The following is a 23,526-nucleotide window of genomic DNA, read 5'->3' as shown; positions in this document are numbered from 1 at the left end:
TCTGACATTGTCTCCTATCAGTAAGGAGTGTACCTACTGGCTCTGGGAGACTCAGAGGTGGGGCATTCTAAATCCTTTCCTCATTCCATCAGGCAGCTTCTGTTGACCCCTCCTCCTACTCCGCTGCCCCCCTCTCCACACACCCTGGGGTGTACAAGTTTGTGACTGACCCAGCTGTCCTGTCCCCACCAAGCAGCCCTGACGCTTTTTCTCTGTGGTCTTTCCTTTCCATGTCATCACTATACCCACTTTGCCCACTTCCCCACCTCTGGTCCCTTCCCAGACTCTTCCATCCCAGAAGGGCAGTACGAGGCATCCCTGAGTGACCCCTACATTCCTAGAGAGCTGCTAAAATGTCCTACTGGTGGCCACTCACAAACCATATGTCCCGGACCCCCTGTAGGAGAGGGAATCTCATCTCGTCTGTCTGGGAGTCCAGACATTGCTCTCAGTGGATCCCCGTGTGACGCAGGACTTGTAGCTGACCTTTCTGATGTTAGTCAGTACCTGCCTCTGCCCACCTTCAGGATTCTGTGAGAATAAATAAGTTGTTCTGAAAGCAAGGGATAGACAGCTTTGAGTAATTATGAATGTAGGGGGTAGCTCTTTCCTAGAAAGGCTGGGGGGTAACCAAACCACTTTGGAAATCTATCTCCCGAGCCCAGTGTGGGCCCCCAGCCCAGCCTGGTGCCTGCAGATCCATGTGAGGCCCTGAATGATTAAAGCCGTGACCAAGAGTGCCCCGTCTCCTCTCTTTATCCCACGCTCTGTTAATTTCTGTTCTTATTTCACTTTGCAGACTATTTGCCGATTTCCCAAGACATAATTTTTATCAACTAGCTCTTAAGAGAGGCATAAAAAATTGGGGTTTGCCACCATTACTAGAGAGAGAACCCAGTCCAGGCCTGGGTCAGGCCGGCAGCTCAGGGTCCCTGGAACATGACCCTAGTGACCTTTTTGAATGAGTGTTCTTGTTTTCAATTCTTGGAAAAGACTTCATATCCTCATTGGTTCATCCTATATATATATATTTTTTTTTTTTCTCAAGTCCCTTTCCATTTTGCTTCTTCCCCTTATTGTGAACACCCCTCCCCTCCCTGGATTGTAACAGGGCCAGAGGGAAACTTCTCACAAACTTGGTAGAGCCTCCCTCGGTACACTCTAGGAAGAAGGTACCAAATTATAAACTATGAGCTTGTTGGGGCATTTTATGGGATGTGCTTTCAAGTGCTGGTGGTCCAGAGGAGTTGCTGGAACATTGCTTGAGACAGCTGTCTTATGGTGGACAGTCCCCCAAATGAGCACATCAACACCTCCAGCAGGCTGGTTTGCAAAATCTAATCGGGAAGAGCAACTCTATAAATACTAACCGATTGCCTTTGTCGCTTGAGGCCACTTGCTCAGTGCTTTTGCCATCATGATAACCTCATCCATTTGGGGGCATTGTCCACACTAGCCCCTCCATCGTCCCCAGCTTCTCAGTCTCACCTCCCTGCCCTCACCCATCTGACCACCTTGGAGTACGATGGGAATGGGGCACAGAGGCACCGTCCTGGGCCTGCCCCAGCTCAAGGCTGGCACCCCTGAAATCCCCCATGATCTTGAACCCCCACTCCCTCAGAACCCCACCCCCTGGCTCCATTTGACTAATAAGGTTCAGGCCATTGGCTCCTCAAGACTCACTGGTTTCTCAGTGCTCATAGTTTGTGAGAAGTGACCTGCCTGCTCCCATTTGGTGCATTTGCTGTGAGCTAATCCATACGTTTGAATGTCATTACCCTTGAGACACAATATTATATATGGTGTTGCTCATCTCATTAAAAATGCTTGATGTAATCATCCGTTAGTTTCCTTTTTATTTTCTTGTAGGTTTTTTCAGCAGTATGATTTCCTTTTAAAATATCTGTATGGCTGCCCCCACCCATATTTTGTTTTGCTATGAATTGCTTTGCTTTGGTGAACTTGTCCTAGTAATGCTTGATTCACAGCCTTGTCGCCATTGTGAATTTCTTCATCTCTGTAAATGGTTCATCTGTGCTTCTCCCTAATGACGTTTTATATATATATATTTTTTCCCTGTAAGTAACTGAGGTAGAAAAATAAATTGTTTACCACGGACATGCTGTGTGCTGCCGTCTCTTAGCCTTACAGTCCCTGTTCTCGCTCCGGGGGAGGGGAGCACATTACTAAGTAAGCAGAACCACTGACAGCCTGTTTCTAAAAGCATGCCAACTCCCCCTGGCTTCTGCCCACCCCCAGCCCTCCCTGCCTCCTTGCATCTCCTGCACTTCCTGAGGTAGCTTGTCCTTGAGCAGAGCAGTGGAACATCTGCGTGCGGCAGCTGCACAGTGTTGTCACGATGCTCCATTCTCTGCCATCACACCCGCCCCCAAGTGACAACGTCACTGGAACATCTGGAGCCCTTACATCTGTGCGGGCGGGCACGCATGTGCTTGTGCACCAGGCCAACATGTGGTTGTGCATGTGGCTTGCTTTCCTAACTCTCCAGAACAATGCAGGTCGGAAGAGTCACCTGTGTGCCCATGTGTTCATGCTGGACATGAAGCTCGAAGACCTCGTGTCCAGATCCCACTTGGTCATGTAGACCTTGAACAAGTGACTTGCCTCTCTAAGTCTTGGGAATAGTAACAGTTCCTAGAGAGTGTGGTTGTTAGGGGTACTGGTGGCACAGTGGTTAAGCATCCAGCAGCACCACGGAAGAAAGGCCTGGTGATCTGTTCGCATAAAGATTGCAGCCTAGAAAACCCTATGTGACCGTTCTGTGTCAGAGGGAGGGGATTGCTCTGAATTGAAAATCAGCTCAATGACACCTAACAACAACTACATTCGGGTTGTTAGGAGAATTAAGTGTGTGTATGTGAAAGAACCCAGTAAATTGATCAATGCTATAAAGTTAGAAACTTTAGAAGTGGTGAGCATTGATGATCTTGTTATGTGGGAAGGGAATTGCAGGGAGGTTTGCCCTCACTACCACTCCCAGTGGAGCTGCCTATTATTAATAGATGTGTTCATCAGAGGAAGGAAGAACAGACAGAGGGTCCACAGGTGAGACCAGAGGTTCTGGGACTTCCTGCTCCATCCTTCCTCTCCTCCCTCCCCATTTACTGATCATCAGATCATCAGGTTAGATACCAGATACTGGATGTGAATATGACGCAGTCCTTTGAGGGAGATAATAAAAATCATCAAGCCCATTGAGCATCATGGGACAGGTGCTCAGTTAGACTGAGGGAAGTTCTCCAGACTTGGAGTAACAAAGGTAACAAGCAGCCACTTGTCCTGCTTATGGGGGAGTCAGGAGTGGCTTCCTGAGAAGGCAATGCCAGACTGGGTCTCAAAAAATAAAATAGAAGTAGCTCTGTGATGAAGGAAAGGAGGTGTATTCCAGTCACAGGAATGACATGCTTAGATTATGAATCATGTCGTTTTAAATTTGGCTACAAGAAAACACAACACAGTAAAAGCATGAATGGAATAATGTGGTTTTCTCTCCCATGTAAAAGAAACTTGGATGTGGTTCCACAGCTCCTGTTAGGGGTCTGGATTTCTTATAGTTTGTTCTATGCTCTTCAGCATATGACTTCTGCCTCATGGTCTGAGATGGCAGCTGCAGCTCCAATCATCACATACACATCCAGTCATCAAGTGGTGGAAGGGATGGTGAAGGGTGCACCTGTCCCCTTTAATCTTATCTCACAAGTCCTGCTTGACACACTCCTTAGCTCCCATTTGACAGAACTTAGTCATGTGGTCAGTTTTACATACAAGGGTGACTCAAATATCTTTTTTCAGGTAACCTTGTGTCCAACTAAAAATGGGGTTCTGGTCCTAAGGAACAGATATTAGGGGACAGTTAGCAATCTCTTCCACAAGCCTGCGAGAGGAGGCTCTGCAGATCCCTGGAATTCTGAGTCATTGAGTGTTTGGGGAGCTCACAGGAGCATGGGGCAGGCGGATGGATAGGAAACAAGGCTGATAGGATTGAGTCACAGTGGGCCTTGAAAGTCTGGCTTGGGAGTTTCCATCTGATCCCTAAAGCATGTGACAAGCCCTTAGAGAATTTTAAGTAGAGAAGCAATGTGAATCAGAAGGGGTTTAGAGAGATGGTGAGCTTGAAAGAATGTTAGCTTTTTCTTCACTCCCGCCTCCCCTCCTTCTTGCCTCACCCTCTCTTGACTCTGTTCCTCACCCTGCAGCACCCCCCCCCACCCCCGCTCACCCCCCCGCCCTCGCCTGGTGCTGGCTGGTGACCCTTAGGACTTTCTGCTCTACTGGGGGCAGCAGGGTTAATGTGGCTCCAGCCACCAACCTGGGTTCTGAGCCTGGGACTTTTGGGGAATCAGGAGGAGCAGGCTGGCACATCGCGGCCCAATGCTCACACTCTTCCAAGGACCAATGTGTGTGTATAAACAGGATGTTTATACAGCAACTTGGAAAACAGGCTTCCTCTCAGGTGCCAAGGGTGACTGATTGGCACTGGCTTCCTGGAGCAGTGGCTTAAGGGTGATCTTGGGGCCAAGTCCTGGCTCAGCAGAACGGAGGGCTGTGATTGATTACTGCTGTCTGCTGGGGTACTGGGTCACGGACTCAAAACCAGCACCACATATTTTCCCTTGGGGCTGCAGCCTGGTGATGGTTCTGTGGTGCTGGGTGATTCTCAGTCACTCTACAAGACAGCCCTTGTGTTTCTCGTGGGGAGTGAGGAGAGGTAGTGTGGCTCTCAGCCTGGTGTCCACTCTGAGGAATTCATACACAGCTCACCATCAGGGCTGCCGCAAGGTAAGCTTCAGTCATGGCGTCTGATCTTTGAAGACAAAGGTTGAACGACTTTCTTATCTGGGGCAGAGGTGGGGGTGGGGGGTGGTCACTTAAATGTTGAAAGCAGAATGAAGAGAGCCCAAGTGTCTTAGGAGGTCTAGAAGTTTTCCTTTAACAGGTGCCGGGAAACAGTCTTGGCTAGGAAGGGATTGCACCAGCTCACTCCTGACCTGGGACAGCCCACTCAGTGTATGACAGTTTGCCAAGTGTTCGGAAATGTAACACAGCTGCCTCAGTAGAGGCTTTAGGGTCTGTACAAGTAGCAGCCTAGGTCCTTCAGCCCACTATCAGGAGAAAAACCGTGTCCCCTCCCAGCCTCTGTAGGAATTGTCAGGGAAGGCAATTCTAGGGCCACTGCTGTGGAATCCCAGAACCGGTGGCTTAGAGTGACCCCTCATCTGGGTGGAGATTTAAATTCCAAAACCCTTTCTTCCTGCTTAAATTAGTATTTGTATGTGCTCGTAATTGATTTTCTTTTTCATTGTTGTTGATGAGGATATGCACATCAGAACATAGGAGGGGGCTTCAAAATATTTGAGGGTGGGGAATGGAACTAAAAGAGAATGGAATTTTTCCATAAACTTCTTAGACGCCCCCTCATACACACTCAACAGTTCAGTGATGCTGATGACATGCTTCAAGTTGGGTAGCCATTCTCACCCTCCTTTTCCAAAATCTTCCTCCCCCGTTAGCATACGCTCACTACCTCTTGCACTTCCTGTCTGATCCTCTGAGTTGTTCTTGTCAGTCTGATCCCTTATGTTTTCTAAAGGAGCACAGTGCTCACGGAAGGCAGTCTTTACTAATCATCTGTCTGCCGAAGTCTCAGGGGCTTGTTCCTCACCCCCTCTGCCTAGCGGTGACCTCACTGAGAATCCTGAAACTCTACTTTGGTGGCCCCTCAGTCTTGACGGCACTGCCTGGCCTCATTGCTTCCAGTTACTTCTAACTCCAGAGTGGAGCTCAACCAGTGAGTGGTGTGATCCCTCACTAGTAATGCTGCTGTAGGATCAGCCCTGGACCACGAACCACAAGGGTCGCTATGTGTCAGAACCAACTCAATGGCTAGTTAACAGCAGCAGGAGGGAAATGGATCCTGAAATGTCAAGACCGGAGGCATGGCTAAACATCAACACAGACCCATGTGAAGGGGTGCCCACAGCTCACTGGTGTTGCTGTTATTGTTAAGTGCCATCGAGTCAGTTCTGACTCATAGTGACTCTGTATAGAGTTCCCAAGCAGCAGCTGGTGGGTTTGAACCACTAACCTTGCAATTAGCAGTCTAGTGCTTATCCTACAGCACCACACTAGGACTCCCCTGTAAGAGAAGGCCCCTCCCGACACACTGACATGCATGTACACAGCTGTTCCATCCAGCCCTCTAATCGGACATCCCCTTGGCCTGGTCTCTGGGGATAACCCCTTCACAGACTAGCTCCACGGTCAGATTTTCAATCACAAGCCAGCTCCCCTTGTGGCTGGCCCACTTCTACGCCACCTGGCCCATATGTACTAAGGGCTTATGCGCTCATCTGCATATTAAAGGCAAGCTTAGTTGGGAAAGCATGTCTGCTGCTTTGTAAAAAGATGGAGAAGTAGAAGTCAGCAGCTTGGTTTGATGTAAGAACTGTAGGATCTGTGGATGGGATGGGCCGCCGCGTGTCTCCCTCAGCGTGGAAAACCAGGACTATTCCCAGATGAAGGCAGAGTGCAGGGCCTAATAGGCACTTAATAAATGTTTGCGGAAATGAATTGGAGCTATCTGAATTGACAGGAATTGTGGGTTTCACTTTCGATCAGCTTTCTGTGCTTCTTGAAGCTGCTCTGCATAAATCAAGAGTGACTAAGTGAACATTCAGCTCCCCGTGGTAAAGCCAGAACTCAGTGTTTTTGGCCCAGAAGTCAGGAAACCGCTGGGAGAGTCATCTCTGGGCCTCGGTCTTCCCTTCTGCCAAATGGGGCTACTGACCCTTGCCCTGGTCTCTTTCTTCCCAGGTTGTTGAGAGGGTCAGATGAGACCAAGCAGGAGCTAGATTGGGTCCAAGGAGAGAGACCCCATACAATATGCAGAGGATCTAGCGAGCTTCATCCAGGGTGGCCAAGAGGAAGGTTGTACTGTGGTATGGCTTCACACCTCATTCGCTGGCACAGAGGCCCAGTGCTCACCAGATCTCACATCCCCTAAGGACTACTGTCCCCCCCTCCTCACCCCCATGCACTTTCTTAGGGACCTGGTACCACTAGGCTCACAAAGACCCCATTAATCCTGCCAGCAGGAACTTAATCACCCGGCTTCAAGCCCTTCAGTTTTAATTTCCATCAGCAAAAGCAAGTGACAGCGGCTGCAGCTTTAAAAAAATAAAAAAGCCCCCCATAAATTGCTCATGGAGTGTGAAATTATAGGGAAAGGTCTGAGTGGGAAACAACTCATGCCTTCAGAACAAACCAGAAGGCCAATCTATACAGCACCATCTCACCTCCCCACTCTGGAAAGATGGAATGGAGTACTGCCTAAAAACACAGTCCTAGACCCCAACCCTGACTCACCCCATCTCCTCCCTGCCCCTTCAATATGCTAGAGAATGCCATCAGGACCTGCCCTGGGCCCCAAGTCCTCCATAGGCCAGCGGGTACTGAACCTGGAGGTACAGTCCACATGTGGCCAATTGTGCAGCTGTGAGGTTTGGCCTTGTGATAATAACAGTATGAGTAAGCACGGAGCAGGGAGCTACTGACTGGGCCCGGGGTAACATCCGAGTTGGGTTTAGAGTGCAAATAGGAGTTCAGCAGGCAGAAGAGGAAGGAAGGGTATCCCGTGTCATGGGAACAGCAGCTGTAAAGGCACGAGAAGATTCCTGCCTCTTGTCTCCGTATGGACATTACCTGGTCCAGAACAAGTAGACAACAGTTTGACGTTGGAAAGCCAGTCCCACGTCTTCCCAGACCCAGGTAATCATTGGCAGACACTGTGACCCAGGGAGGCTAACTCCACCCTTGTCATACAAGGTTGCTCCTAACATGGGTCCTTGGTGGTGAGTAACATTGCGCTGGCCCAGCGGGCCCCACTCATGGAGGGTGAGCATAACCTGCTGTTCCCCACGGAGGTCTGGCTGCCCGCTCTGAGTCTGAGCCAGTGTTTGGCTGGCCTTGGTCTTGCAGAAGCAGGTCTTACTGGTACCTATTTATGGCCTTTCCAGACTTAATTCATCTGACCTCTAGTAGTACCAACCTTGACCCTACTGGAGTTCAGGTGAGGCCAGTAACAGGAGAAGCATTTCCCCCCCGCCCCCAGCCCTAGCATCTCTCCATCACCCATCCATCCATGACTTACAAAAAAACAAGCTGTCATCATGTCAGTCCCAACTCTTGGCAACCCCTTAGGTTGTAGAGTAAAAGGGCACCTTATAGGGTTTTCAGGGCTGTGATCTTTCTTCCAAGGTGCCTCTGGGTAGGTTAGTAGCTAATTGCTTAACCATCTGTGCCATCAAGGAGCTCCATCATGCATCCACCACTTGGTTATTAAGCTTAAGCATCTGCCATGTCACTGGCCCTGCCCTAGATTCTTGGGACACAGGAGTGAATGAGAAAGAGGTGCCCTGGTCTTATATGGCTCTCTTGAGGGGCAAAGGAGAAACAGGACTCCCTTCGTCCATGCCATCCTCCAGGAGCAGAAGGAGCTGGGTCTCCAGGACTTGCGTCCACATCTGCAGTGACCACGCCACAGGCTCCTGGTTTCCCCAGCCAGGTTGTCCCACATGCCCCCTGCTTCCTGTTGTCACATAGCAAGTTAGAGCATACACTTCAAGTAAAACTCCCCCTTATCACTCACAAGCAAATTACAAATGTTATCTTTGAAAGCCCTTTGGATGTGAAATGTCGTGTAAATTAATAGGATTTTAGAATTGGAAAGCACCGAAGGGATTTCTCAGCTCCACGACCATTATTCTATTACCTTGGGCAATAATAATAAAAATAGAAATAACTTATTTCTCCACTCACTGAGTGCTTACCAAGCGCCAGATAACAGTGCTGAGCATCCAAAGCTGTCATCTTGCAGAATCTTCACAGCACTCCTACGAGGAGGTAGCACAAGGGAGGAAATGAGGCTGAGAGAGAAGTGAAGTAATTGTTGTGGGTTACACAACAAGTAAGTGTCAGAGACGAGATCTGAACCTGGGTGTGTGCCTTAAAATCACTATCGTGTACTGTTTCCTTAAACATTTCTAGATCTTGACTTCTTCATCTGTTAAATGGGCTAGTAAAGTCTTCAAGCTCAGGGGTGAGCTACTATCTTGTTGTTGTTGTTGTTGTTGTTGTTAAGTACCGTGGAGTCGGTTCCGACTCATAGCAACCCTGTATGGGGTTTCCAAGGCTGTAAATCTTTACGGGAGCAGAAAGCCTCATCTTTCTCCCGTGGAACCGCTGGTAGTTTCGAACTGCCGACCTTGAGGTTAGCAGCCCTATTCGTAACCACTACGCTACCAGAGCTCCTTAAGCTACTACCTTACATACCCTGAAAGTGCATGCATAGAGCTCTCCATTGCTAAGGTCAATGGTTCAAACCCACCATCCGCTCCACGGGAGAAAGATGAGGCCGTCTGCTCTGTGAAGATATACAACCTTGGAAACGTGTTCTGCTCTGTCCTGTGGGTTACTCTGAGTCAGAATCGACTCAAGGACAGTGGACTTTGTGTTTGTTTGTTTGTTTGTTTGTTTGGGGATGTCTTCCTTGTTGCGTTGTAGTGAGGATTCACTGAGATGGTACATTGAAGCTTCTTGGCCAGGGGAAGTAGTCAGAGGGTAACTTCTGGTATTCTCATCCGCGCGGGGATTGTTTTTCTCAACATCTAGACCAGGCACTTTTGCTTTGCTGGTGAGGAAACTAAGGCACAGAGAAGGCTGTTCTCCCATCTTATCTTTTCAGCTAGGGCTGCCAAGCTGTTAAAATTTTGAACTCTTTCTGTAATCGCTGGTAAATAGCTGCTCCCCTGAACCCCCCAAATGCCTTCCTGCCATCCTGGACTGTCCTCCAAGACTCCTTGACCAGCCCATGGTTCACCAACAGAAGGGTCAGTGCCTAGTACAGCAGTGGCTGTTCATTCAACATTCAAAACTCAAAGTCTTGGGGGTGCTGAAAGAGTTTAGGTTCCTACTGTGTCTCCATCACAAGCTCAGGGGTAAGAAAATGGGGGAACTCTCCCCTTTTGTCTCCTGAGATAGACTGGTAGACTGTTTTGAATTCAGTTGAATGGACTCAGAGTGGTGAGACCTTTGGGGGCTAAATCAGGATCAGGTCATGGAAGTAACGTCATCCTCTTTGATCTTGTCTCCTTGAACTGAATTCATTTGTAACGACATCCTGCACTCCCCCGGCTCCGCAGTTGGAATAGGGAGCTCTAGTCTCCTAAGCTCAGCTATGAGAAGACTCTAAAGTTGCCATAGAGAGGGGCCCCAAGATAAAGGGGTCTGAGGCACAATCTCCCTGGCAGAGTGAGCCATAGGCCCCATTAGCCTAAGATTCAGCAAATGTCAGCTTCATGAGAGCAGGCACTATGCGCTTTGGCCACTGCTATGGAGTCCTGGTGTGGCACTGCGGGTTAATGCGCTGGACCACAAGGTCAGTTTCAACTGCAAGGTCGAAGGTTCAAGCTTACCAACTGCTCCTCGGAAACCCTATACAGGGTCGCTATGAGTTAGAACCAACTCAACAGCACTTAACAACAACAACAACAACATGGTTCCAATGCTTAGAACAGGGTTTGACATGCAGTAGATGCTCAATAAAAATTAAGAGGACAAGAGGGTGTTGAGTTCTTGGGAGATGAAGTGAGTTCACTACAGAAGCTCTCGGTGAGTGAAGATACTGAACATAGACATATGGAAAGGATGCTGGGTCAATGTTCCCATCTAGTACCTCGGAAACCCTGTATAGGGCCACTATGAGTCGGAATCGACTCCACGGCACATAACAACAACAACAGCACTAATGCAACCTGTTTCCCGGGAGAGTCCCCAGGCCTGAGCAAGTGGCTCTCAGCTCCAGCTGCACAGTAGAGTCCCCTGGGAAATCTTTTTAAATTTTTCCTTTTTATGTAATATTTTTGTGTGTTTTGGGTGAAGGTTTATACAACAACAGTTTCCTTTCCCTTTCAACAACTTCACACAATTTGTTCCATGACATTGGTTACATTCTTCACAGTGTGAACATTCGTTCTCACTATTCCTGTTCCAACTGTTCTGCTTCCGTTCATCTAGTTTCCCTGCCCCCTTACCGTCTCATCTTTACTTAGAAATAATTGTTGACCATTTGGAGCCATACGTGTGACTTTTAAAAGGAGCACAGTATTTAGGGGTGATACTCACTGTCTCGTGAGTCAGTCTTTCATTTAGTTACAAGGTGACTTCTCAGTGGTTAGTTTCGCCCCCAGGTTTGAAGAGTAGCCCAGGGCACTAGACTCAGGGAGCCCTGGAGCTACAGCCATCCCTAAGGATGTACCCCAGACTGATTTCTACCAGGATCTCTGGGGTCAGGCCCTGGCATCAGGGTCTTTTCAAGCTCCCCAGTGGATTTCAGTGCGTGGCAGAACACCACCTTATAGGAAAGGGAAGGCTGTTGGCCTGGTGAGCTGGGTAGGCCCAAGGCCCACTCCCAACCCGAGGCATCCTTTTTTAGGGGAGGGCCAGAACCTACAGAGTGTCGCAGGGTGGACGGGATCAGGCCTCACCCACTCCTGCTCCTTGGGGATTTTGTTGACAGCTGGCATTCTGCTTGGTTCTCAGAGCACCTTGTAGCCGGAAGAAACCTACAGTAAAACACACGCCTTCCTTTCCTGCTCCCCGCCCAGCTCTGCATTCATCTTGTCTGGGAATTCTCATATTTCCAGGATGTTCCCTGGGTGCTATGTTCATGCCCCCACACCCTGTCATTCAGAGGCTCTCTGGCAGCAAAACTTAATAGAACCTCACAAAGGTTTGATGGTATAAGACACCACCCCTTCATTCCCATCAAAATGTCTCAAAAGAGTTACATTTAAAAAACAAAACAAAAACAAGGCTACATAGCAATCGTGTTAAAATGATCTTGGGTGGTTTGGTGCCACCTCACTGCTATAAGATAGCCCTCTTTGGGCGTTTGGCCTCCACACCATCTCCTCCCTTACGCCACAAGGAGGGACAACGGCACCAGCCTGGAAGCTGAGACCCTTATTCCTCTAGGCAGGCGGGTATGGCCTTTGCATTTGCACACACACCCCCCATCCCATGTTTTCCCCTCAGGAGGGACATTTGCCAGATTCCAGATGACTGTTCATTTTCCCAGCAGCATCCCAGGCTGAGGAGTTTCCAGCCCACACTTCCTCAGTCCTCCCCTCTCCCAGCAGTGCTTCCTCTGCCTCCTCAGTCCAGGAAGGCTCCGGGGGTGTGTGGCCACTGGAATCCTCAGGGAATGTCTTCTCTGCCCCCTTAAAAAGGTTTGCAAAAACACAATACCTATTTTGAATGCCAGGAGCTCAGATTTGGCTTTGCTTTTTTCCAAACGATATATATCAGCTGCCTTCAAACAAAATTTTAATTTGATCATATAAATGTGTTTCTTTGGCGATCAGCTTTTCTTCCTCTTTAGACCCTCTGGTGGCACTGTGGTTAAGTGCTCGGCTGCTTACTGCAAGGTGGGCAGTTCAAACCTATCAGCTGCTCCATGGGAGAAGGCTGCAGGTAGCAGTCTGCTTCTGTTAAGATGTACAAGTGTCAGAAAGCCTGTGGGCAGTTCTACTCTGTCCTGTGAGGTGGTTATGGGTCAGAGTCGACTCAGATCAGAACCCCTGGGTCCTTCCTCTCCCAAAATGCATCATTCGATGTTTTCCACCCTCATCTTGCTATAGTCTCTACCTCTCTCCCTCTGTATAGAAGTGACAGCTACAGATTTCCTTCCAAAGAGCCACCTCGCCCACCAGACAGGCCTGCCCAGGAGGTGGGAAGAGTCCTGGACCAGCCAAAATGACAGATGGTGGCGTTTCCAAACTCTTTTAGGAAGTGTTTCCTATATTCTGGGTGACAGTTTCTTCTTTTGGCTGTCTCTTTCATCCTGTTTGGATTCAGTAAAGCAGCACTGAGTTTAGCCAAGAGTGTTTCAACCATCTATAGCAATTGCTGGTGGGGGAGATGCAGGGTGTGCTGGGGAGGGGACAGAGTGCTTGAAGCAGGCACAATATGGGGGAAATTGTCTTTGCTAATAGACCATTCAGGGCTGATAATACACAGATTCCTTCCAAATCACAGCGTGATGGAGCCATCAGAAAGCTCAGATTTCTCTTAGCTCTGTTTGTGAGAGGCAAAGAGGGGCCTCTGACTCGCCCAAGGCTACAGAAATAAGTGTCTGAGCCAGAGCCACCAGCCCAGCTGTCCACTCCTAGGCCAGCATCTTCTGATGCTGGGAGGCAAGGGGACAGGAGATTCATGACACTGTTCTCCACTGCAGACTGTTTCTTACAGACAGAGACGATCCCCCAGAAATTCCTCTACATCCAGATTCTCTGCCCATACTACAGTCAGGGGCCACAGGTAGTTAAGCACTTGGCTATTAGCTGAAAGGTTGGCAGTTTGAACCTACTCAGAGACACCTCAGAAAAAGGCCTAGCTAGTTCTACCTCTGAAAGGTCCCAGGCATTAAAAACCCCACGGACGCAGAGCACAGGGCACTCCTGAGGTCGCCAGGAGTCAGAGGGAGTTCAACAGTAACTGGTTGGATTGTTTTGGGAAGATGGAGAGACCTGGGCTTCACCTAATTTAGGTGGCCAGGTGGAGGGCGGGACCTGGGTATGCTGAGGGCTGCTTCTTTGAATGGCAGCATTGGAATGGGTCACAAAGGGCGTGGTTACAAACATGAGACTCACCAGCATACTTTTAGGAGCACCTTGACTTCCTTAAGTTAGTGGAATTGTAGGTTGTGCAGATACCCTAACGTCTTTAAGATGGGGACGCCTTTAAACCCAGGTTCTTGAGCCTGGCTGCACACTGGGATCATTTGAGGGGTCTCTGTATCCAGCCTACACCCCAGACCAAATAAATCAGAAGGATTGGAGGTGGAATCCGTATGTTAGCATTTTTTAAAAACCCTTTCCAGGTGATTCCAATGAGCAACTAGGACTAAGAACTTGTGGATTAGGGTTAGAGCAGGTGCTCGCATTTAGCACACCCCCTGGGTTATTGAGCTTGCTACCTTTGGGGTGGGGGATCTTGGGGACGGAGGAAGTGCTAGACCTGTGGCCACATCTTTCTACTGCAGTTTGCTGAAAGCCGAGACGCCCAGCCCTGGCTCTCAGCTTGCAGCAGGGCACCCTGACCACTCTGCTGATGCCCATTGAGAATCTTCTGCAGAACATGTGCTTCACTCCCTGCCCTAGAAGAGTTTGTTACCCAGCAAGGGAAATAGGATGTGTACATACAAATAACTGTGTTTCTGTAAGGCAGAAGTTGGTAACTACCACCAATGCAATCAACACGAGGTATAGCATTATGTAAGTCTCAGAAAGACAAAAATACCATTTACTCTAATCAGCAATGGAATATCACAGCTCCGGAAAGTTCAGAAACGTGTCGCATTCACTGTCCATGGGATGGTCAGAGCGGTCACCTGGATGAATCCCTGTGTTTTAGTGCTGACCCTGGAAGCAGGGGACTTTCTGATAACACAGGACCAGAGACAGAAGGACTTTGGGATCATCTGGCCTGATTGCCTTGTGATAGATAGTCCCGAAAAGTGATGTGTCACCCAGTGAGGCAGGGGTCAGCCTGAGCTGTGGTCCTATTATCGCACTCAAAGGGCAGAGGAGCCTCAGACGACTGAGAATGGGTCTTTGGGCCTGAATCCCATTAAACAGTGGCACCTCAGACAAGGAATTTCCTTGCCTGGGTTTCCACCATTAATGCATCATTCTTTTGCACCCAGGCACTGTCTTTTTAAATGTTAATAGTGAAGTTCCTAATATCCATCCTGAAGCTATTGAGCCCTGTGAGATTGGATCAGTAGACTTTGTTGTTTCCTTTCTGCTAGATTTCCTACTCACATCTAAGGTAGTAGGCCACAACAGCCTTTGTTAAAGAGAACGGAATGCGTATTCTAACTGTGAGCTGTGTTAGTTTAGCACACTAAATGTACATCAAGATGTCCTGGTGTGGTGCTGTTGGACAAGCACTGGACTGCTAACCGAAATATCGGCAGTTCAAACCCATCAGCCACTCCTTGCTAAATCCTATACAAGGTCCATATGAGTTGGGAACCAACTCAACAGCACTTAATAAAAACAAACAGACATCATGAAGTTGGGACATTTTGAAGGATTATGGATCACTGTCCTCAGTAAGGAATTTAGGCCACCAGTGTGCTTACAGCTGTCTGACCATGTGGCCCACCGTGGAGAAAGCAGGTCGCCCCTGCGTAGGGTGAGTCCCGACCTGAAGGCCAGGCTGAAAGCTAGACAGAGGTCCAATCAGCTTCCACATAATGGCAAGTAACACATTAAAGCTTACTCCGTGCCAAGTGTTCATGTAAGCACTTTGTTCAACCAGCCACAAACATGTTATTCCTTTTATGGCATGGCCAGAAGTCACAGAGAGTTTACTCAGAATCACACAGCTAGTAAGTGACTGAAGCAGAATTTGAACCCAGACAGATTCCAGAGTCTGTGTGCTTAGCTATGGTGCTAGAGGGCCTCATGGGGAGGAACCTAGTTGCCTTCTCTGAATTGGCCACACAGTTGTGCTTAGGGGAACCCCTCCCCAATGGTCCCAGGAGCAGAGGATGGGTCATTATCCCCTATGTCAGGCAGTGGCTGCAGGTTTTAGGAAATAGGAAGTTTGAGGCTCAGCTCCAGCGAGAAGTCGGCCAGGCCTTCTGCCCAATCCCCTGTATTCTCTCCTCAGGCCTCCTGCCAGGGTAGTTATCTTCAAGTCTTGGCTGCCTAGACCCCTCTCCCTTCAAAAACAAAATGAGAAGGTTCCCAGGGACATAACCCAGATGCTGGGGAGTCTCCCCACGGACCTCCAGCCTCCTCTGGGTCTGAAAGTAAATGCTGAAAACAAGATCACAGATGAACCTGCCTGCCCTGCCCAGCCCTGGGAGGGGTGATTTCTACCAGGCTCCGAGGACTGGGCCTTCCAACTGCAGGCCCCTCCTCCCACCCTGGTGAAGGTCTGTCTGGAGACAGGACAGCTTTATAAGTCAAAGCCAGGAATGTTTGACCTCTGACATCCTCCTGTTGGGGCAGTCCCACCCACACTCCCATTATACACACACACACCCCTTTCCTGGATCCATGCCTGCCCATCCCACAAGCCAACCACCAAGAAGAGTCCCTGGCCCTGGGAACAGGAGTCTCGGGGCCTAGCTGCCAGATCACAAGAAATGCTTTGGGTAACCCTGGTCTAGAAAGCCTAGCAGGATAGGGAGGTGGCAGGGGGTCAGGGTCAGGAATGAGTTCCTGCATTGTGAGTCAGGTTGTTACAATACTGACCCCTCCCCACCAGAAGCCTCAGAGCAAGCTGGGAGGAGGGAGGGAGGAGGCTAGGTGGAGTTGTTGGGGACAGTGGCCCTATGTCTCAGAGGAGGGGCACAGATGTGGGGGGAGGGGGATTGGATGTCCTTTGTAAGGGGCAGGTGGGTGGCTCTTGTCCCCCTAGCCTCCTCCCCTCATACCCATCACTCTGGCTTACCCTCCGTTGTGATGACTGAGATTAAATCTCAGCCCTGGGCAGCTGCTGATGCCCAGTCTCCAGCAGAAACCTTTATCTGAGATTAAGGATAATGGATTTCCTTTCTTGGATAAGACTTTTTTTTTTCACCCCCCTTTCCCTTTTACCCAGATGTTTTGTCCAAAATGTGCTGAACTCCAGCAAATAGTCTTTTTACTGACAAACTCCCCTCCCCCATTTGTTACCACCCCCACTCTACCATCACCACCGTCTTTTCTTGTATCCAAGAAAGGCAGTTTTAAGTACCTGGTGGTGGTGGTGATTGTGTGCCTCACGTTGATTCCAACTCATAACGGCCCTTTACGAGAGCAGAAAGCCTCCTCTTTCTCCCGTGGAGCCGGGGAGCGACTGGTAGATTCCAGCTGCAGACCTTGCAGTTAGCAGCCAAATGTGAAACCCACTACATAACCAGTGCTCCATGTATCTGGTAAGAGTGCAAAAGAATAACTTCCCTCTTCTCTCACCCCTCTTCTTCCTTCCACAAATATCTCCTGAGCTTTGTGCCTGGAGTAGGGAGACCAGGTGTGTGGAGGGCTGGGGCAGTGAGAAATAACTGGACTTCATTTCTTCAGCCGTTCAGCCAGCACCCACATCTCCAGAAACCTAGAACCTGCCTGGAAGAAGCGGGCAAGGACTTGGTGGTGGGGTCCCTTCCTTTGATCTACCTCAAGACTCACTGCTGCCCCCTAGGGGGGGAGGAGTGTCATCATGGGAGCCTGATGATAGAGCCCCACAGCAGGGGACAACCTGTACATTGATTTCACCTGCATCTTTTTCTCCCCTCTTCAACAGCCCTATTACCATATTTAAATGCAAGTATGTCTCTTTTCATTGCCATTTTTAAGTAGCTTAGCCTGACCTTTCTAGAATAGTTTGTTCCTTTTTGAATTTCTTCCCCAGTAGTCGGTGTGGCTAGGACAATAGTCTTAGAGTTTAGTGGGCTTCTAGTTTGCTCTGTTTGGGGCTTGGGAATCTCTGTCTCTCTCTCTGTCTGTCTCTTTCCTCTTCTGCCCCTTCCCTTTAATGCTTCCTGTCCTGCTCCATCTTGTCCTGTAGAAACTCCTTATTTTGAAAGGCTCCCTGGCTAAAGTTGGGCAGCTCTGTCCGGGCTGTTTCTTGAGGTTGCTGCTGACTCAGGCACATCACCATTGGAAACTGGTCTTGGGGCCAGGCCTCCAAGTGTCTGCCTGGACAGCAGGGGGTGTTTGTCTCTGTGTAGGGGGAGGATCTGTGTGCACAGGGCAAGGGAGGAGCCTCCTGGTCCTCTTAACTTATTCCCATTGCTGGGACAGCCTTCTGCCTGGTGCTTGCTTAGACAGTAACCTTGATCAAGGACTCCAGACTCGGGAGACTGTGGGGCTCAGACTGAGACCCAGAGCTAAATTCCCCACAACAAACCACAAAGAATAAACCCACAGGACTCACCTCATGTAAATCTCCCTCCCCAAGCCCCAGTACTTTAGCTTCGTGTGTACATGTAGAGCCAGGGCCCCCATATGCTTCATTCACTCTTAGGCTTGGGACTCTGGCATGGAGTTTTGACAAAGCCAAAGACACCCCCTCAGGACCTTTGGAGAACACTGCTTTCTGTCTGAGGCTCAGGTCTGAGCACTCAGCTGGGAGCCTTGCAGGGACAGTTTGTGCTGTGAACAAACCCTGTCAGCACAGTGACCCGTCAGCAAGGAGCTGGGCCCCACTGAGAGAAAACTCCTGGGAAGCTTGAATTGCTTTTGTGTGGCTTCTAGACCAAGTTTCTAGAGCTGACCAGAGTGTTCAAATCCCCCACACCTAAGGATGCTGTGCCTTCCAGAAGCCTGAGAGCCTCAGACTTGTGTCCTCCTCAACGCTGACGTGTGAACTTCCCTTCCCTCTCTTGTCTTTTGTCCGGGGGTGGCCTGGGAGACAGGTCTGCATGGACCTATGGAGGACAGCTCCTTGACCCCAGCTCCTCTCTCTCTCACACCAGGCTTCCCGGCGGCGGCTTACGGACCAGTGGCGGCAGCAGCAGTGGCAGCAGCGAGAGGATCAGGTAGGAAGATGTCCAGGCCAGGCGGCTCTCAGGCATGCCCCAGTGTGCAGGGGAAGGTAAAGGCCCTGTCGGATCTGTGTGGCTGCGTCTGCCCAGTACTACTCTCACCACAGCCCCGGGGCATCTAGGGCAGCTCCTAGTGGGCTCAGTCACGGGGCTGCAAACCAAAGTTAGATCATGGTGGTCTCATCTGAAAAAGAAAACACTTTTCCTTTTGACTGGGGGCCTTCCCTTCACCAGCCACCTGGCTTTGGGGTAGCTGGGGGTCCTTTCTCTCCTTGGCTTGCCCTGGCTCACGAGGCCCCCTTGCTTGGACCTCTGACCCAGCCAGATTGGTTTGAGGCTGTGAGAGGGAAGCCCATTCCACAGGCCCCGTAGGGCCCCTCCTGCACCCGCAGGTGGGTGAGTTGACTGATTAAACTTGGCCTCAGTGAATGAGCTCTTGTCCCCGAGCCCGGGTTGCACTCCAGGGCTCTCAGCAGAGACCAGAGACCCAGTTGCCCAGGGAACTGCTCCTTCTGTCTCCTCATCCAAACTTGCAGGAGACCGGGAGCCCCTCAGAGTACTGAGGACTCATCCAGGATGCAGGCCCAAAGGGGACCTTTAGTCCCTCACCCCCAGATGCCCTCTGCCTTCCCAAGCAAGCGGGGCTTCTGCTGTGACTGGGCTCCCTCCCACACCCTGGCCTCCACTCCTCCTGAAACCGAGGGGTGATGGTTTGCAGCTCTCCCACACCCCGTGGACAGGGCCCTGGAGCACCCAGGGGAAGAACTTAGTGTCATGAACTGGGGGGTGGGAAAGTTGCTGGTGAGTGTACCAGAGGGCAAATGCCCAAAATCCCAAGCCCATGGTGATGAGAAACTGGCACAGTGAGAGGCCCATTAGAAAACATCAGTCAAAATCCGTTCCATGCAAACTGGCACTGCCTTGGAGCTACAAAGGATGTACCTCCCAGAATCGGCCACTGGGGTTTTATTTGGAAGAGGGGGGGGGGCGGGGGCAGGGAATTCTCAGGGGACTGCCAAGGGGTTCTTTGCTGGAGAACTGAGGAGGCAGCTTGGCCAGCGGGTCCAGCTAGCTGGGTACCCTTTCTGAGCTCCCTCTGTCTCCAGAAGCCCAACTGCCCTTTGACCAGTGCCCTTTGGTGTCCCCACAGGCCCTGGGGGTGGGGGCTGGGCACCGCTGCCTCATGTTTCCCAGTTCCGTTTAGTTTTTTTGTTTTGTTTTTTTTTTTAACTTGAGTGCTTTTTTTGGAATCGTTACCAACTTGGTCCTGTGTCTGGTGGGGGGAAAGATAAAAAGAAACATCCTGAGATTGTTGAGTGTTGCTGGTTGTTGTTGTCTCCGTTCAGTTTCTTTCTTTTTATAACTTGGATTATGAAACTAAACTTTAACCTGAAATTAACCCTGCCTCTCTCCCACCCCTGGTTCTCCTTGACTCCATGGCAAGTTTAAAGGACAGCATGGGGTTCTTTATGAGTCTGAGAGCAGTCTTCCCACCATCTGTGCCCCCTCCTGCCAAACCCACCCCTCCCGGACCCCGAGACAGGTGGGACCCCCCCCCATTCTAACTCCTAACCGCCAAAGATCAGACCCATCTTCAACCACACATTTTTTTTTTTTCTCTCCAGGATCAGTGGTGTTTTATTTGTAGCCATTTCCATTGGGAGCAAAGCCTCCCTCAGGCCATTTAGGTCAGCCATGCTCATCCCTGCACTGTTAGTGAATTGTATTCAGGAGTGCCCCTACCAGCCTGGGTTAGTGGGGGGGGGCAGCCCTGAGAATCAGGGGTCCCGTTGGTGTTAGGGGTGACAGGACTATGGCCTCCACAGTTTGAACACCTCATGTAGACAGGGTACTCTGGCCCTTACAGCTCCCCACTTTGCATCTTGGTTGGGTGACAAGGTGGGAAAGGAAGCTTTTCTTTTACCCTTTGTGGCCTGTAGGGTCTATCCCTTCCACTAGAACAAGGCTAGGGAACAGGGGCCATATAAGGCCCCCGAAAATCATTTGGTTTGGCCCTGCCAAGGCAACCACATGAGCTAATGAAATAAATATTTGACCAAATGTAGCAGGCTAATTTTTAAGTTGATAATTTTGTATGGCCCATGAATGATCTTATAAATTTTAGACAGAAAAAAGATTCCCCATCCCTGCTCTAGAAGATGGTCTAGGTTACTGAGCCCAGCAAGCTGGCCCCTTCTGTGGTGTGTGTGGGAGAGGGGCTGCCTAGTTCCACCCACCTTTACCAGCTCCCACCACTCTGCCTCACCCACCCCACTTCCTCTCCAGGGGATAAGGATGCTCCCTAGCAGCCCCACTGTTGGTAGCTCATTGTGTTCCCTTGTTGGGAGACTCACGGTACAAGGAGAGTACTGAATACACCAACCTTTGGCTCGGCACTGTGATAAACCCATTGGGTGATTCCAACAAGAGACACAGGTGGGCTCCCCTGGGGCCTGTCAGGCTTGGTTTACGGGTTCACCAGCCTATGGAAGTCCATGTTTCTGGCTTTCCTTTTTATTAGCGCCACCTGTTTTCTTTTCCTTATTATTACTTATCGGGAGTGCTTCCTGAACTAGGAAGCACCTGCTGAGGAGGGGGTGGGAAGCAACTTTGGCTTTGCTCAGGTTGGCAATGTATATGTCAGGGCTCTGGTGTCAGGGTAGGGGGTCCCGGGGGACCTTGAGCTCTGTACCCACCTTGGCCAATGCCTCCAGGCCAGCCAGCCCTCCTTATCTTAATGCACCCACAACCTGAGGTGAACAGGGCTCAGACAACCCCACCAGGACTCCTAGATAACTTCACTCTCAGTGGTCACTTTTCGTTCACCTCCACCTGGTAGCTTGAAACGCCATCTTTTCTTGTGCTCAGTCTAGAAGTCTGTTCATTTTGATCGTATTCATTCAGTTCCAGTAGCCCATCATGTCTCACCCAGACCTAACTCCAGTTTGGCCAGTGCCTCCTCCCACCTCTCCCCTAGGAGAGGGAAGTGGTTTGGATTTGCAGGCGATTTGATTTCTGGGTGACATTCCAGGTGGGTCGGTGTAGCACTCGTAGAGCTTTGGAGCCCCCTGCTGCCCCCCAGTCCCAGCCAGGACCCCTTACTGTACTTTACACTTGCCAGCTTTATTCCCGTCCAGTCACCTGAGCTCTCCCTGATGGTGGTGGTGAGTGTGAGCAGTTACGTTTCTGTTGTCTTTTCTCTTGCTTGGTTGGGGCTGCGGTGAGAGTGTCTCTGAGGCATACTTTCCCGCCTCTCTTACACTAGGATCTGCACACCTCCTCTCAAACACTCTTCTGAGCACGCTCAGCGGGAAGGTTTGTCCACACCTATTAATCCTCTCTCAGTGTCCAGCTTCCTGTTAGTATCAGCTGGTTTGCATGTTTTTGCTTGTTCAGATGAAACAGTTCAAGAAACAAACTCATATCCAACTCTCGAGAAATGTCTTTTTTTGTACACTTTCGTTTTCGATTATTATTTTTTTATTAGTTACAACTCCAAAACACCTGTTGTCCAGTAAAACATTTCACACCTCCCCTGCCTGTTCTTAGATTGTATGTATCTGTGGGACTGAACTAAATGCATGCATGTAGTAGATGTACCGGTAGCTGTAGCTGTAGTTGTAGAACATGCATTGTTGAGTTGATATTACAGGGGCTCTGACAGCTCTGGACAGCTGTCTGGAGGATAGCATGGGGGGGCCAGGAAGAGAAGGGTCTCCATGTTTTCAACGTTACCAAGGGGCTTGGATCCATGTTCTCGCCATCAGCCACCCACCACCTCCTCTCACACTCCCTGTTCTCCCAGTCCAGAACTGGGTCACCACCCTCAGCTCTAGCCTCCCCAATGAGGTATCTCTGTTGATAGCACTTAACATGAAAGAGAATGGAGCAAGGATGGAAGGAGTCTTAGAGTTCCTCTTTGGTTCTTGTCTTCCTCTATTGTTCTTGGACAGAGCAGGTCTTTTTTTTTTATTTCTTAAAACGTAGCAACATGACTCCTCCAGCCTGTCTTCTTGAGTCCTTTGGCACTTACAAGTCCAGTCCGGTAGCAGCCCTGTCTTTCCGATCGTCTCCTTGGATGGAGTGGGTGTGAGACATGATGGAGAAAGAACTGAGATCCCAAGGTCCTCGGCATAGGCAGGGAATGTTTTTGGTCCTAGTGAGCATTGTTCCTGTGGCTGGTGAAGGAAGAGGAGCGGCTTTCAGAAGAGCTCCCATGGGTGTGGAATAAGCAGGGCAACATTCCTGGTCTGGAGATTATTGGCACTGCTTTCTGGGGGACAGGGCGTCTGGAGCATCCATAGAGGAGGCCACAGCCTACCTCCATCTCCCCAGAAAGCAGGGCTTCCGAGGGCAGGGGAGGAGTGGCCCCCGCAGCCCCTGCCCTCAGTTCAGAGGCACACGTGCACACTCAAACACCTCTGGGTGATCTTCCCTACATTCATGGAAATGAGTTTGTACCAGACATCCTCAGAGCATTTGGTGATATCTCTCAACTGTACAAGCTGATGTCCTAGGGGGAGGTGGGGAGGCTTACCTAGTAGGTGGCTTTCTGAACCAGCATGGTGGGTCCTGTGAGCTGCTAGAGGAAACAGGTGACCTGTACCTGCAGGGTGTAGCCCACCTATTATAGGAGACAGAGCCATGGAAGAAGTCACAATGTCCAAATAGGCCCCCAGTGAGTGTGGAGCAAAATGGAGAGGCTGTGGGGGTGAGCCAGGACTGAACTCAGCAGCATTCTATCCATCCAACAGAATGAGGGTGCTCAGGCCCAGGCAGAAACCTCTAGAGGAGTCCTCTGAGCATGCTTCAAGGGGAGGGAAACTGAGGGAAATGGCTGAATCTGCAGCAAGACCCAAGACTGGGGGGGGGGAGGGGGGAGTGAGGGGAACAAGGCAGAGAGC

At 50.1% G+C, this 23,526-nt stretch overlaps 1 protein-coding gene across 2 annotated transcripts in view; it reads left to right on the top strand.

The window, feature by feature from the left end:
* Positions 1 to 23,526, top strand: part of MSI2 (musashi RNA-binding protein 2) — a 471,101-nt gene that overhangs the window by 425,574 nt on the left and 22,001 nt on the right. The window contains exon 10 of one of the 2 annotated variants that reach the window (XM_006832401.1): positions 18,554 to 18,616. In XM_006832401.1, coding sequence (XP_006832464.1) covers positions 18,554 to 18,616 — 63 coding nt within the window. Of the gene's footprint in view, positions 1 to 799; positions 841 to 18,553; positions 18,617 to 23,526 lie in introns of those variants that run through there. The other variant, XM_006832402.1, reaches the window with a different exon arrangement.

Source organism: Chrysochloris asiatica, unplaced genomic scaffold (genome assembly GCF_000296735.1).
Source record: "Chrysochloris asiatica unplaced genomic scaffold, ChrAsi1.0 scaffold00007, whole genome shotgun sequence".
Lineage (NCBI taxonomy): Eukaryota > Metazoa > Chordata > Mammalia > Afrosoricida > Chrysochloridae > Chrysochloris > Chrysochloris asiatica.
The sequence above is the reverse complement of the archived record's forward strand: the minus strand, read 5'-3'. Positions and strand labels throughout refer to the sequence as shown.